This window comes from Podarcis melisellensis (genome assembly GCF_964234715.1).
Source record: "Podarcis melisellensis genome assembly, chromosome: 2".
Lineage (NCBI taxonomy): Eukaryota > Metazoa > Chordata > Lepidosauria > Squamata > Lacertidae > Podarcis > Podarcis melisellensis.
This window is the reverse complement of record NC_138529.1, coordinates 24,783,461-24,798,763: the sequence shown is the minus strand read 5'-3', so window position 1 is coordinate 24,798,763 and position 15,303 is coordinate 24,783,461. Positions and strand designations below refer to the sequence as shown.

Sequence of the window (15,303 nt, the reverse complement as noted above, 5' to 3'; positions counted from 1 at the left end):
TTTTCAACTATGTGCTTTTTGTGATTTAAAATGGCTGATTGGGTGAACGTTTTAATTGATAGTACTTATGCTGAGCCACTGGTCATATTGGGCTACAGTGGTACCTTGGTTCTCAAACTTAATCTGTTCCAGAATCCGTTCCAAAACCAAAGTGTTCCAAAACCAAGGCACACTTTCCCATAGAAAGTAATGCAAAACGGATTAATCTGTTCCAGGCTTTTAAAAACAATCCCTAAAACAGCAATTTAACATGGATTTTACTATCTGAGACTGATCCATAAAATGAAAGCAATAAACAATCAATCAATCAGTAGCTGAACTGGGTTCCACACAGTTATAAATACAAAACAAAAAGAGCCGCATAAACAAAAAATGCAAAATAAATAGCAAAAGCAGACAGACCTCAGCATAACACTCAAAACGGAAGTGTAACACTCAAAACGGAGCACGTTCGGCTTCCGAAAATAGTTCACAAACTGGAACACTTACTTCTAGGTTTGCAATGTTTGGGCTCCAAGTTGTTTGAGTATCAAGGTGTTTGAGAACCAAGGTACCATTGTACAATGATCACTAACTAGGTTAATCTGTTTTGGTCCCACACGTTATTATACTAGATGTGAGGATTGGAATGCTTGTCTCCATTCAAAAACCGATGTCTGGCTCCACAACAGTAACAGGAGTTAGGATGACTGGAACTGGGATGTGACAACCTGTGGAATATAAGGAAAGGGGAGTTTGCTGTATGCTGGCCCTGGAACTACACACTACTTGCAACAAGATAACATTTGTGTCCTAATCATTGAGATTCACTAAGCAATTCAGCAGGGGGAAATATGGGCACGAGCACTATTCTATCATTTTGTTCTTCATATGATTGATATTAAGCACTCTGTCCAGGTACATCTGTCCACATTTTGAATGGAAGTGTGTCAGGCAGAGGCAGTCTTGTAAATCTGCCAAATTCTTTCTCTGTCATATGTTTGTTTCATTGCCCATCTGCAATATACCTATGCATGTGGGAACATGCTTGCGCATAGATAGACACAGTGCAGATGTGCTGACTGGACACACGTGGTATGTGGTAGGGGGTGGATCCTGTTTTCTCCCTCTACCCGTCATACACGCATTCAGGAGGAGAAAACCAAACATCTGAAAAGTGCTTCAGCATATGTCACTCTGAACATCCTTGATAAGTTGGAAATGCAGCCCAGAAATATTCATTCAGCCAACCAATCAACAAACCTTTTCACCTTTTTCATGTTGAGTGCAGAAGTCTCCTTCTATATATATATTTTTTACAACCTAAGGAGATGAAATGACATACAGCTCCATTAAAAAGAACAATCTTGGGTGGAGTTAAAAGTTGCTACAGGAGTTTCAGTCCATCCAACTAACTGCAGACAATATACTGTTGCTATAAAAACCAGAAGCTGATTTATTTTCCGGCACTGAGCAGTTGCTTAGATAGCACGTGAGATTCATTTTGTCAGCACATTGGAATATTCCTTCTACTGTTCTCCCTATTCCACCCCCATTGGAGGCAATGGTACATTCCAGGAGTGCCAGTGTAGAGGAAGTAACATTTTAAAGTCCAGAGGGTTGGACAATGCAGAGTTTGTTTGCTGAAGGAACAAGTCTGACTTGTCTGGGACAATTATGTCTCCAAAGAAAAATATGCAAGGAGAACCACAGCTTGACCGTGAATCCTGCCCCTAGTTTGCCGTGCCACGTACAATGATTTTGAAAAGGTTTCTGCCACTTGTTGTGTTGTTTTAATTCTAATCAAGGTTGGGTGCATGCTCGTTAAGGCACGTGACCTGACAAGTTCTCATTAACATTTGCTTTCTTTGGGAAGAAAAGAAAAAGGGTCTCTTTTGTAGCTTTGAAAAGCATGTCCGTCTCCTTCTGCTGCTGCTGTCCCTGTTTCCAAGTTGCTTCAAGAGAGGTAAGAGATCAACATTGGGGAAAACAAACAAGGGGGGAAACATTGGGGGAAACAAAAGTGCCGCAAATCCTGAGCTGCTCTTAACAAATCTTGTTAGCAAAAGGAAACAGGACAGCTCAGTTTGTACAGAGAAATCAAACAGGCAGGTGCATGATGCTTCAGATGCACATTTAATTGCCAGAAATCAAGAGGTTAGATACAGGTTAGTGGGTTGAACTAGGGCCATGTTTATTGTGATTAAATCCACAGAGGCAACATGATAGTGCAGGAAAATAAAGTTTGCAGGATCACATGCGTAGGGGGGCTCTGCCCAGGGGGGAGGGCAGTGGTTCTAACAGCCGCTATCCCTAAGCCACACCTGTTAATGTTTGTGGGAAGGGCCAACAATTCCAGCTGGGTGAGACATGTTTGCTTCAGAGGCACACTGTACCTTGCTCATGGGCCCCAGAGCCCTGAGGAGAAAGTCTTGTGAAATGCCATTCACGCTCAAAGATGTCGTAAGGTGCTCAGTGAACCTACTCTCTGTTCAGTTTCCCACACCTTCCTGCCAAAAACATGACCTGGCATTTTATCCTTGTAGATCCTCTTTTGTACGCGTTACAGTGGTACCTCGGGTTAAGTACTTAATTCGTTTCGGAGGCCCGTACTTAACCTGAAACTGTTCTTAACCAGAAGCACCACTTTAGCTAATGGGGCCTCCTGCTGCCACCGCGCTGCCAGAGCACGATTTCTGTTCTCATCCTGAAGCAAAGTTCTTAACCTGAAGCACTATTTCTGGGTTATCAGAGGCTGTAACCTGAAGCGTATGTAACCTGAAGCATATGTAACCTGAGGTACCACTGTACTTGGCTGCATTACAAAATTCAGAGAGGTGTGAATTTTGAAAGATGGTTTTTTTTTGTTTCGAAAAGTGCAAATTTAGCAGGGCCACCTACTATTGTGAAATGAAATAAATTTCTGCCCCATCATTGGGACCTACAAAAGGGTCACCCACTGGTTGATTTTGAAAGTAAGACAGCCTGAAGTCCATCTCAGTGACAGTAGATGAAGTAACTGAATCCACCCCACATCTAAAAATCCAAATTGCTTAACTTTGAGACCAGCAAAGTTAGTAAATAAATGCATGAAGGAGGATGAAAACCCAGTATAACAAGCTAGACATGTATCAGAAACTGTTAGGGAAGCTGAATAATGATGTCGTAATTCTGACAGCCAGGAATAATGTAGGTTCAAAAGTTTACTTTTTGGGACAGCTTCACACTGTGCTTATTTCAGTGGATCTTTTTCGTCTTTACCTCATTGTGATAGATCTCCACACTGATGATAGTGGCGGGGCTAACAGTAGCAGCAGCAGCTGCTGCATATTTTGGACAAGCTGGCCAAAGCAAACTGTACGTTTTTAAGAGAGAACACAAGAATAATGGTAACAAGGGATCACCAATGAATGTAACCGCAGCACAATCCTACAGTACAATGAGGAATTCCAAGCAGTTGTGTTTATGATTGCAGCACTTATCTGTATTGCTGATAATAAGGGACTTTATGGTAATGGACACAATGAAGCTTTTAGAAGTCATCAGCTTCTAAAGTGTAGCCCTGGTGTGGTTGTGTGTGGATGCAAAAGAAAGGGAGGGAGGGAGGGAGAGGGAAATAGGTTTTGTCTGGCATTTACTAAGCTCCTTGGATTTTAAAGAGAGGAAGCAAAGACAGAGGAAGGAAAGGAATAGAAGATTGAGGTCATGCGACTGAAAGGGAACAGGATTTTAAAGGAATAAATAAAGTGTAGGAATTGGGCAGGTACTTTCTAGAGCATTCTTCCCATACCTGATCCTTCCAGAGGCTTTGCACCCTTTTCCTTGTCCAATGATCATGAATGATGGGAGTTATATCCTAGCATCATCTGAATATCAGGTTGAGGAAGGCTTGAGAAGAATGAAAAGAAAGGTGAGAGGCTGGATTTTGAGTGGTAGTGATGGGGAAGAATAATATATTTGATTCCAAGCAATCAGCCATAGATTTGGCTGCAGGTCCCTTAGATGATAATTAAAAACCAAAGCAATCTCTACATTTTTTAAAAAAAGCTCAATAATATGTTAAAACTTCCATCACCTAGTGATGAGATGAATATTGCAAAATAACCATCTCTCTATTTGGCTCTGCAAAAACAACTCCTCACTTTCAACAGACATTTGTTGGCTAATTCTTAATATATCGGCAGAAACAAAGTCCTCCTCCCCAAAGGAGTGTAATTTTACTGGTGTTAGCCACCCTGAGCCCGGCTCTGGCTGGGGAGGGTGGGGTATAAATATTTTTTTAAAAAAACCCTTTACTTACTCCACCTTTACTGGAGGTGAATCTACAACTTTGCTCCTGCCATGATTCTGTCTCTGAATGATGGCATGGCATGCTACACTTGCTTAGACAGAGGTCATTGCTTTGTTCCACCCAAAATCAGATTTTTTTTTTGGCAGGATCCTTTTTCCTACAAAGTTTCCAAAAGTATAATGATTACTATTATTATTATTTCTCTATGGAAAAGCAGAAAAAAAGTGGAGCGAAACATGTAATGCAGCAAACCTGCCGGTAATTTTCCAAAGGGAATGGGAAAGGTCTGTCAACTCACAAGCAAAGCACACACTTCAAAACTTGCAATGGCGGTGTAAGATGACAGGCCCTAAAGGTTGTGAAACACTTTGTTACAGGTGATCAGAAGTTTTGCTCCTTTCATAAGAGCTTTATTCACAGATCTTGACTTAAAAGGCTTGCAACTCTAGTAAATATATTCAGCGTTTCCACGTTCACAGTTCTGCTTAACATAACATCCAGAGCCCTTGCGACTTCATCCTATATGTCTAGACCAGTGATGGCCAAACTTGGCCCTCCAGCTGTTTTGGGACTACAACTCCCATCATCCCTAGCTAACAGGAACAGTAGTCAGGGATGATGGGAATTGTAGTCCCAAAACAGCTGGAGGGCCAAGTTTGGCCATCACTGGTCTCGAAGCACTGATATCCAAACTCTTAAGAGTGTACCAGAGCTGCATGTGAGCAGGGATTTCCTTTTAAATTCCTGAGATTTCTACATTTTGGAGGTTTAACTTATGCTTTATGTTCTGCATACAGTTGCGGACACGATCCGTTCCAGGGTGCCACTTGCACCCTAAAAAGTCCGCAACTAGAGCAGTGATTATGTGCAAGCATAGAGCGCAATAGAGCACTTCTGCGCATATGTGAAGCATGCAGAACACTTCTGTGCACACATGCGCAACAAAACTCGGAAGTATACACTTATGGATTTGCGACGTTCGCAAGCTGAAAAGATGTGACATGAACCTAATGCAACACGAGGTATGACTGTGCTGTATACTTTATTGTTGAAAACTGCTTTGAGTCCAAATAGTGGAAAACAGGATTATTATTATTTTTTAGTAATAAAAATAATATAGTGTGCACTGCACTCTACAAAGCACAAGAGGGCAGGTTGAAGGGCTTGCAACACATAATACAACAGAGGGGAGCCAACTGTGGAAGGGGAGAGTAGTAGAATGAGTTGTGGATTCGGAAAGAGTATACATTTATTTCGAAATATTTTGCTGTATTCACAGAGGGAACCTCTCAATGCACAGCACTCCAGACAATCTCATCAAGGCACCAAAAGTGGTAAAATTCTGAGTCATTTTACTTGCTTTTGTTTTTCCTATATTTCATAATACTTTTATGTATGTCAATTGTAATTTGGGCCGTAAGCCCCCAAACCACTTCCTCCTGAAGTCGGAAGTGGCTATGTCACAGAGCACATGTCAGAGGACATGTCACGCAAGTCACATGACAATGTCACAGAGGAAAGATGGGAATAGCTGCGAGTGAGCTCAAAGCAAGGAGTCTTGAAGATCTACATGAAGGAAATTCTAATTCGTGCTCCCAAAGTTACCCTACATTTTAGATTAGGCCCAGCACCAATCTGCACTTCAAATGCACTCTACATCTTTCGGCAGGTCAAACTCAGCGGTGCTAACTTGGGTGAAATATTGAGGGGACCCAAGTCAGTCCCACCCTGCATAATCAATCACATGGCACAGTGCATGCACACCATTTGAATGGCAATGAGGGGGTCATTAACTTTTTTTTAAAAAAACAAACAAACCCTGAATGTATGGCAGCCCTACTCAAATATTTTATTGAGGGAGCTGAAGAGACACTGGCCCCTGGAAGTTGGCTCCTATTCCAGACATGCATCCATACCCCACATATTTCTCTCAGCTTCATCAAGCTGTAGAGGTTCTAAATATTTTTGTTGACTATATCTAGGCTCAGTTTTGGGAAAACTGAACATTTAAGAGAATCAGAAAAGGTATATACATCTTCCGTTCCACCCTATGCAGCAATAAACAATATTCCATACCAAACATTTGTCATAATTCATCTCACATAATCAAATATACAATTCATCTCATGTGCTTAAATAAAATGCTCCAAAATAAAATACGTTTAGTAAAACTAAATTCAGGAAAATACAACGCACTACACCCTACAGAAGCAGGTGAAACATACAGAGAGAGTGAAAAAAATGAACCACTTCAATATATCTTACACATTTAATTACTCTAATCATTTCCTTAAAATATGTTATACTTTCTCTCTCTCTCTCTCTCTCTTTATGTGATACTTTTAATTTTGAAGAATAAACCACCTATAGTCAAAAATTTGGTTCCATTGTACAGTGGTGCTTAATCCAAATGAGATCATTTACATTTATACTATCATTTCAGAAAGCTGGATTGGATTTGTTCTTCCAAAATAATGTGGAATTAAGTGCTGCCCGCAAACACATTCAAAGAAAAAAAAAATGTTTTATTTTATTTTGTTATTTCAGAAATGAGATACTTTTCAAATGTTCTCAGAATGAATTTGGCAGTAGAGATGCATACTGTGACCATTCTTTGTAGACAAAAAAATGACCAGAGTTTGTTTTTTCTTTCTTTCTTTCTTTCTTTCTTTCTTTCTTTCTTTCTTTCTTTCTTTCTTTCTTTCTTTCTTTCTTTCTCTCTCTCTCTCTCTCTCTCTCTCTCTCTCTCTCTCTCTCTTTCTCTCTCCTTTTTTCTTTTTAAAAGTCTCTGTGACATCTGCTGGAAATACTACCAGCAAATGGATCATGTATTCCATTGCTTGGAAAGATGCAATTAGGTTCTGCAGGTTTGAAAAATAAACTCTAGTCTAAACTGTGTTGTCATGGAACCACTGGTCTGATTTTCAATTGGATAATTCAAGGTTTAATTATGGCTCCCGTGCTTATTCTGTTGAAACTGCCTTCCGGATATGATGGCTGTGATTTTTCAAAGCCGACTCCGAGGGATTTGGAGTGCCAGTTTCCATTAAAATTAATGGCAGCTGGGCACTGAACTTTCCTTAGGATGTACTTGAAAACCTCAACCTACATAGTCATCATTGCACAAGAAGAACAGTCGCACTTTGCCAGACTAATGGTTCATTCAACCCAACATCTCTGACATGGCCTAGAGAACCAGACTTCCTTGGATATAGAAAAGAAATATATGGCACTATCAGATTGCACCTTTCTCAATTGGCCATTTCTGCTGGCCATTTAACACATTTCACGAAACAAGAATGCCCATAAACATTATTCTTGAAGCACACCACATGAAGGCTAAGCCTCACAGAAATAATTTGGGATAATGCCACTGGCACACTGCTAAGCAAGTGGGTAGCTTTGGCAAGTAAAATGTAATAATTTCAAGGATTCCCCTCCCCTCAAGAAAAATAGGTGTGCAATTGTAAATATGTAAGAGGGAAATTCCATTTATATATATATATATATATATGCAGGTTTTGGTGTCCTCGGGTGTCTTCCCGTGTAAAAGTTGGGGTGTCTAGGCGACGTTTCGACGAGGTCTCACTCGTCATCTTCAGGCTGGTGCTTTCGGCTTCTTGTTACTGGAACAGAGCAGGATCTCAGTGTTTGAGTTCCTATAAATACTGTTGAGGGGGTGTGGTGTATAGCCTCCAATGTTCTGGGCAGAGAGGAAGTTCCCAGGCTAGTGTGCCTTTTCTTCTTTTGTTCCTTAATTACTTGAGGGATATCTTGAGTGATTTCTTGAGTGATATCCTGAGTACCACTTAGGTGGGTCATTAGGTGTGGATTAGTTGCTAAAGTCTTTGTGTCTTGACCTCTTGAACTTTGTGAAGAGTTTTTCTGAGAAGATGGCTGTACTGCACTTAGTTGTGCTCTGGCTTGGCTTCGTGTATAGGGGCGAGCTGTGGTTTTGTGGCCTGTGTCAGCCAGATCTGTGTAGGGATTGCAGGGGGGTGCAGCATCCGGAGGTGCCACCATGGTTTGGCTACTGGATGGTGTCTGTAATTTATCTGTGGAGAGGGTCTGGGTTTGGGTCTAGTGTGGTTGATTGGTGATAGCGTTCTGTGTGCCTCTGGATCTGGTGTCAGTTTTTGTGGGGAGGGCTAATTTCCAGATGTCTGGCAAGCGGGATGTGTCGTCACGCTTGTTCATGTTGTGAGGGTGTTTCTCTATCTCGATGGCTTCCATGATTATTCTCTTGTGGTGATGTTCCATGTTAAAGAGCAATTTGGAATCTGCAAAATTAATTTCGTGTCCTGTTTCTTTCATGTGTTGGAAAAGAGAGGAAGTTTTTTCTTCTTTTTTGACGGCATTCTTGTGTTCTGCGATACGTGCATTTATTCGTCTGTTTGTTTGTCCAATGTACGTGGCTGGGCATTGGACAAACATTGGACAAACAAACAGACGAATAAATGCACGTATCGCAGAACACAAGAATGCCGTCAAAAAAGAAGAAAAAACTTCCTCTCTTTTCCAACACATGAAAGAAACAGGACACGAAATTAATTTTGCAGATTCCAAATTGCTCTTTAACATGGAACATCACCACAAGAGAATAATCATGGAAGCCATCGAGATAGAGAAACACCCTCACAACATGAACAAGCGTGACGACACATCCCGCTTGCCAGACATCTGGAAATTAGCCCTCCCCACAAAAACTGACACCAGATCCAGAGGCACACAGAACGCTATCACCAATCAACCACACCAGACCCAAACCCAGACCCTCTCCACAGATAAATTACAGACACCATCCAGTAGCCAAACCATGGTGGCACCTCCGGATGCTGCACCCCCCTGCAATCCCTACACAGATCTGGCTGACACAGGCCACAAAACCACAGCTCGCCCCTATACACGAAGCCAAGCCAGAGCACAACTAAGTGCAGTACAGCCATCTTCTCAGAAAAACTCTTCACAAAGTTCAAGAGGTCAAGACACAAAGACTTTAGCAACTAATCCACACCTAATGACCCACCTAAGTGGTACTCAGGATATCACTCAAGAAATCACTCAAGATATCCCTCAAGTAATTAAGGAACAAAAGAAGAAAAGGCACACTAGCCTGGGAACTTCCTCTCTGCCCAGAACATTGGAGGCTATACACCACACCCCCTCAACAGTATTTATAGGAACTCAAACACTGAGATCCTGCTCTGTTCCAGTAACAAGAAGCCGAAAGCACCAGCCTGAAGATGACGAGTGAGACCTCGTCGAAACGTCGCCTAGACACCCCAACTTTTACACGGGAAGACACCCGAGGACACCAAAACCTGCATTCCTGTACCCGTGAAAATCTACGAAAGCATATATATATATATATATATATATATATATATATATATATATGTACTTCAGTGCACAAGGAATGGGAACAAGATAATCTCTGTAAATTTGTTTGTACTGATCCATCTTATGTACTTAATTCTTGTTAGTTTCAGGAATCATATTTAAATATTGTTGTGGTTTCCATATTTCTTTTACCCCCTAACATAACACACTAACCAGAAGTTTCTATGGGCTTCCATCTTTCTAGTTCTTTTCAACAAAGAGAAACCCTTTGCTGTGAAACTGGTCAATGTGCCTGAGATTGACACACTATTTACTGACATCGCTGAGACTTTCAACAAGCAGCAATGCCACTGCATGGCTATCCGGAAAACCATCCGGGACCTCAAAGACACCTATTGCTGTTCGCCCGCAAGCAGTCTTTCTGTATGCATAGAGAAGATACAGCAAGAGCATAGTAAGTTAGTGGGAAAAATGATGCTGAAGAATATAGTGTGTGAAAATGGAGAAGGTCAAGCCCTCCATTTTAGCATTGTTGGTTTATGCGTGAACCTGAGGTGATTTGTTCAGTCTTTGTTCCTGGGGTTGCCCAGCAGCTCTTCATCTGGTTGGTAAGAGATGTCAGGACCTGATCCTATGTAAGCATCAATAGGAACATTACCATATGTTTTAATGATGGTACAAGATTAAGAACTGGGTTCCCAAATGCATGTCTGAGTAAAGGAACCCTGGATGGTTAAGTCCAGTCAAAGTGGACTATGGGGTTGTGGCGCTCATGTTGCTTTCAGGCCAAGGGAGCTGGTGTTTGTCCACAGACAGCTTTCCAGGTCATGCGGCCAGCATGACTAAACCGCTTCTGGTGCAATGGGACACCATGACGGAAACCAGAGCGCACGGAAATGCCGTTTACCTTCCCACTGCAGCTGTACCTATTCATTTACTTGCACTGGTGTGCTTTCGAATTGCTAGGTTGGCAGGAGCTGGGACAAAGCAACGAAAGCTCACCCCATCGCAGGGGTTCAAACCGCTGACCTTCTGATCAGCAAGCCCAAGATGCTCAGTGGTTTAGACCACAGTGCCACCTGCGTCCCAGATATCATATTTGCAGAGCCCAGATATCATAGCAATAGGCTGTTTTATGATACACTGAAGCCCTTTTCACATGTTACTCATGTGTAGAGGGCAAGCAGCCCAAGTTTTATGGGAAATGCCCATAAAAACCCATGATTAAAAAAAATACTGCTGCCTTCCTCAGCACTTCTAATATTGCATAGCTTTAGCAAACACAGGAATCAAAAGTTTTGTGTCTCTTTTGTAGGAAATATATACCTTTTTATGAATTCAGCAATTTCCGTTTTAAACCATCTTTGGCATGTTCAGAATAATGTTTGCAGCTGGTATCCTTCTCTATGTATGCAGACTCCGCACATGATTTACAACCAGAATTGGTCAAGGTTCAAAATCCTGTGGGGAGCTGCATGCATACAGAGGGCTCTCTGCTGCAGATCTTAATCTGAACAAGGTATAGGGACCCCTGACCATTAGGTCCAGTCGTGGATGACTCTGGGGTTGTGGTGCTCATCTTGCTTTACTGGCCGAGGGAGCCGGTGTACAGCTTCCAGGTCATGTGGCTGGCATGACTAGGCCGCTTCTGGTGAACCAGAGCAGCGCACGGAAACGCCATTTACCTTCCTGCCTATTTATCTACTTGCAATTTGACATGCTTTCGAACTGCTAGGTTGGCAGGAGCAGGGACCGAGCAACAGGAGCTCACCCCATTGCGGGGATTCGAACCACCACCTTCTGATCGACAAATTCTAGGCTCTGTGGTTTAACCCACAGCGCCAGGAGGAACATGACTTTGCAGGCAGGGCTGAAGTAGCAAGGGACATGTAAAGAGGCTAGCATGTCACCCTATTCTAGCACCCTGTCAAAGCATAGAATAGGAAGATTGGGGACAGAGTTATGCAAGGGGCAAAGCTATGCAAGAAACCCATGAGGAGGTGGAACATAACTGCAGAGATACAGTTATATATTCATGCACCTGGTCCATCATAAAGAAGGACATTTATATACGTTGTAGCATCAAAATATCACATCATGACACAATTCTCTTATTTCTGATACCATGTTGCATTTGGCTCAATGGCCAGGAGACTGTGGATGTTTACCTTAAGATAAATTCTGCACCAGCCTCTCCATCAGGTTCAAATAAAGAGAAGTTGTTGTCCTTTGAGTGGGCTGTTTGTTAGCATCACATTCCCAATGAGATGCGGGTGCCAGTGTGGTCTAAACCACCAATTGTGAGGTTGGCAGTTTGAATCCGTGGGGTGGGGTGAGCTCCTGTTGCTCTGTCCCAGCTCCTGTCAACCTAGATGTTCGAAAGCATACCAGCGCTAGTAGATAAATAAGTACTGCTGCAGAGGGAAGGTAAATGGCATTTCCTTGCACTCTGTCTTCCATCACGGTGCTAGAAGCTGTTTAGTCATGCTGGCCACATGACCCAGAAAGCTGTTTGTGGACAAACACTAGCTCCCTTAGCCTGATAGCGAAAATGAGCACTGTACCCCATAGTCAAATTTAATTTAACTGTCCAGGGGTCTTTTTCCTTTACCTCTACCTACATTCCAAATGCCATCCAAAATTAGTTTGACCATTTCTTATGCTGGAAGCCGCCCAGAGTGGCTGGGGCAACCCAGTCAGATGGGCATGGTACAAATAATAAAATGATGATGATTTGTGCTACTCTTAGGTAGCAATGTAAGGTGGAAGCAAAGATAGCAGACATGATCTCTCAGCGGCAATTCAATCTTTAGGTAACAGTCAGCCCAATCCTAAAATTAGCATCCATGCTGTGCATGGGATTCAGCTTATTTATCCTAAAAACCATTGTAAACAGTTAAAATCATTCGCAGGATTAGAATAACACTTGTAGTTTAATGGTGAATTTTGGACACAATGAAGCGGTAAAAGATCTGACATTGTGCTAATGTTGTTGAATGTTCTGTCAGCTACCAGGCAGATATACTGATCCTGCTGTTTAGAACTGGGGGTGGGGGGTCATATGTGCAGAAATTTAGCTTTAAGGCTCCTTTTCAGGAGAAACTTGGCTGGATTAATTAATTCAGCTTCCTTCTTTTCTGCCTCTGTAAGTTATCAAGATGCTAAGGATTGTAGGTTTATTTTTTCCTGTTGAATAACCTATTGACTGGGTTGCACATTACATGGCGATGCTGTATCCAGGAGGGCATTATATTATTTCCCCACTCTTTAGATTTTGACTTCCTGTGTATTACCTCTTCACATGCCTTTAAATCCAATCCTTCCTATGTAATGCCAGCCTTCTAAACTCATGCCAAAAGCTCAACAATGCCCTCTTCAGAAAGAAGAGCCAAGCGTTTGTGAAACTAACAATGAGAGAGACAAGAGGGCAATGTGAAAAGAGATTAGATCAGAATTCGTTAGAGAGACTTACCCAATACCTGATAGTTTTGTGTTGAATGAATAGCAGGAAAAAGCCATGGGATTATGGGTCAAATTCACCAGAGTGGCTTCAATGAAGAGCATGCCAATGGGGTTATGCCAGGGATTTGTTTCTTACAAGAAAGTGGCATGGATAATCTTGGCTTAATATTGCCAAATGACTGTATTACAGCTCACATGCACACAGACATATATGTAGGTATAAAACCGGGTCTCTGATAAGTAAAGTGGAAATAATCAGATTTCATGACATGGCAATATCTTTGACAGCTGGCCACTGTTAGAAGCTTTGCTGCTTGAAGGGTTTAGCTTTCTTGGGACTAACACAATTAGCCTTCTTTCTTGGACTTACGTCAAGTTGGAGCTTAACCACTGCTTTGTCTTTCAGGTGCTTGCAATGTGCAGGTGCATATGGAGGGATACAGGTTCTGGCTGGATGCAAAGGAGGAAAAGGTCCCTGAGAAACTGGAGTGGGCTAAGCAGCAGGTGGGGGAGCTGAACCGTGCCACCAAAGGAGTCATCAGCATGGAAACGAAGCTTCAGGAAATGATCTCCTCGGTGCTTCAGAACCAGGAGTCATTGGTGGAGAGAGTAAAAGTTGCCAACTCCGAATACCTAGACCGGATACGGCTAGAAGGGAACCTGAGAGAAAATATTGAGAAAACAAGCCGGGCCAAACAGTTTTCCAAGGAGTTCAGAGAAGAAGCCAATAGTGTGCTTAGGGAAATGTCCAAATCAGCGGGGCTGACCTTGTAAAATGAAACGAGAAGGAACCTGTTCTATTCTGCCTTTTTCACCACAAAGATGAATTCAGGCGATTGCGACAGATACTTAAGATGAAAAAAAAAATTGCACAGAAGTTAAAAGTGACCACAAGGTTTCTACAAGAGGGAGCTGATGTAACCATGTGCCAGAAAATAACCAGAGATGTGCCATAGAGTTGTTCTCCAGAACCTCCCAATAAATTAGTGGCAAGAATGAAGAAGCACATCACTTCTGGTTAGGTGTCTCTTTCCACATATTTGTATCATAATTGATATGGAAATATTTAGCTCATAGCACAGTGATCCATGCAGTCTTTAAAGTCAGCCCTGAAAATTGAGAACAGTGGATAGCTAGAGTAAGGAAGCTGGAATGACTTTTTCTTTTTCTTTTAAATGGTATATTTTGTCAATGTCTTCTTATTTACTCTGACTTGCAAATAAATGCTTTTTCTTGGTTTATCTGCTCTTTGAGCTTGTTAGGTATTCAAGCTCAAAGTTATATCAAATGCTTTGATGTTCTGTGTGTCAGTGGTCTAAGAAAGGGATAGGCAACCATTGCTACCTGGAGAAGGCAAAATTTCCTGCGGTGTCATCTGTTGGGGTCTGCATGCTGGGGGTGCATGGGATCAGAGTCAAAAAAGTGGGCACGGACAGCCCCCCTGTTCTCTCTCTCCCAGTGCCGGATTTACATATAAGCTAAACAAGCTATAGCTTAGGGCCCCACTCTTTTGGGGGCCCCAAAAAAAATTAAAGAAAAAACTGGGTGTACATTTCAAAAATATAAGACAAAAATGGCTTTAGATACCTATTAGGTCCATAAATTACGATATAGCATATATTCAACACAAAAAACAGTGACAATTTGCTGTTGACAAAGGACAGCTGGACATATAAAGGGCCCCATTACCTTCAGTAGCTTAGGGCCTCATCAAACCTAAATCCGGCCCTGCTCTCTCTCTTATTTGTTGTGAAGTGGACTGCCAGGAGATGGTTGATCACTCTTCCAAGAGGTCTGAACTAGGTGCTAGCAGAGGTCTTTCAACATTAAGCCAAGGGCTGCATGAGATTTCACTGAGGGCTGTGTGCGACCCTCAGAACAAAGGATGTATCATCCTTGATCTAAGAGGACTTTGTATAGTCCTGCAGAAAAAGACACCACACCAAAAGGATAATGTGATCCCAGATCTGTGTCTATGGCGTGCCTTACCAATTAATACTTCTGAATATGGCTCACTGGAGGTCAACACCCCCAAGAGAATTTGGTGTACACATTTGGCTCTGGCCACTATCAGCAAGACCCCATAGAACAGGATGCTCCACGTGAGCACTGAGGAGGTGAAAATCAGCTACAGAGATTAGATATAGTGTTTTCATCTCATCTGAGCTAAAACTATTCAGTTTTTAAATGAACATTTTCAGCAGTGCCGAGAACTGCTTACCCAGTTTTGC

General features: G+C 42.1%; 1 protein-coding gene across 3 annotated transcripts; it reads left to right on the top strand.

Annotated features, from left to right (window-relative positions):
- The first annotated feature begins 1,635 nt into the window (after positions 1–1,635).
- Positions 1,636–14,313, top strand: LOC309363500 (uncharacterized protein). 3 transcript variants are annotated; one of them, XM_081899894.1, is made up of 4 exons: positions 1,636–1,945; positions 5,550–5,604; positions 9,855–10,064; positions 13,479–14,313. In XM_081899894.1, the coding sequence occupies exons 1-4, from the start codon at positions 1,892–1,894 to the stop codon at positions 13,844–13,846; spliced, it is 687 nt and encodes a 228-aa protein (XP_081756020.1). In that variant the 5' UTR covers positions 1,636–1,891; the 3' UTR covers positions 13,847–14,313. The 3 variants fall into 3 exon arrangements, with proteins under 3 accessions (XP_081756020.1, XP_081756019.1, XP_081756021.1); XM_081899893.1 differs by lacking the exon at positions 1,636–1,945 and adding an exon at positions 3,096–3,336; XM_081899895.1 differs by lacking the exons at positions 1,636–1,945; positions 5,550–5,604 and adding an exon at positions 7,104–7,137.
- Positions 14,314–15,303: the final 990 nt, after the last annotated feature.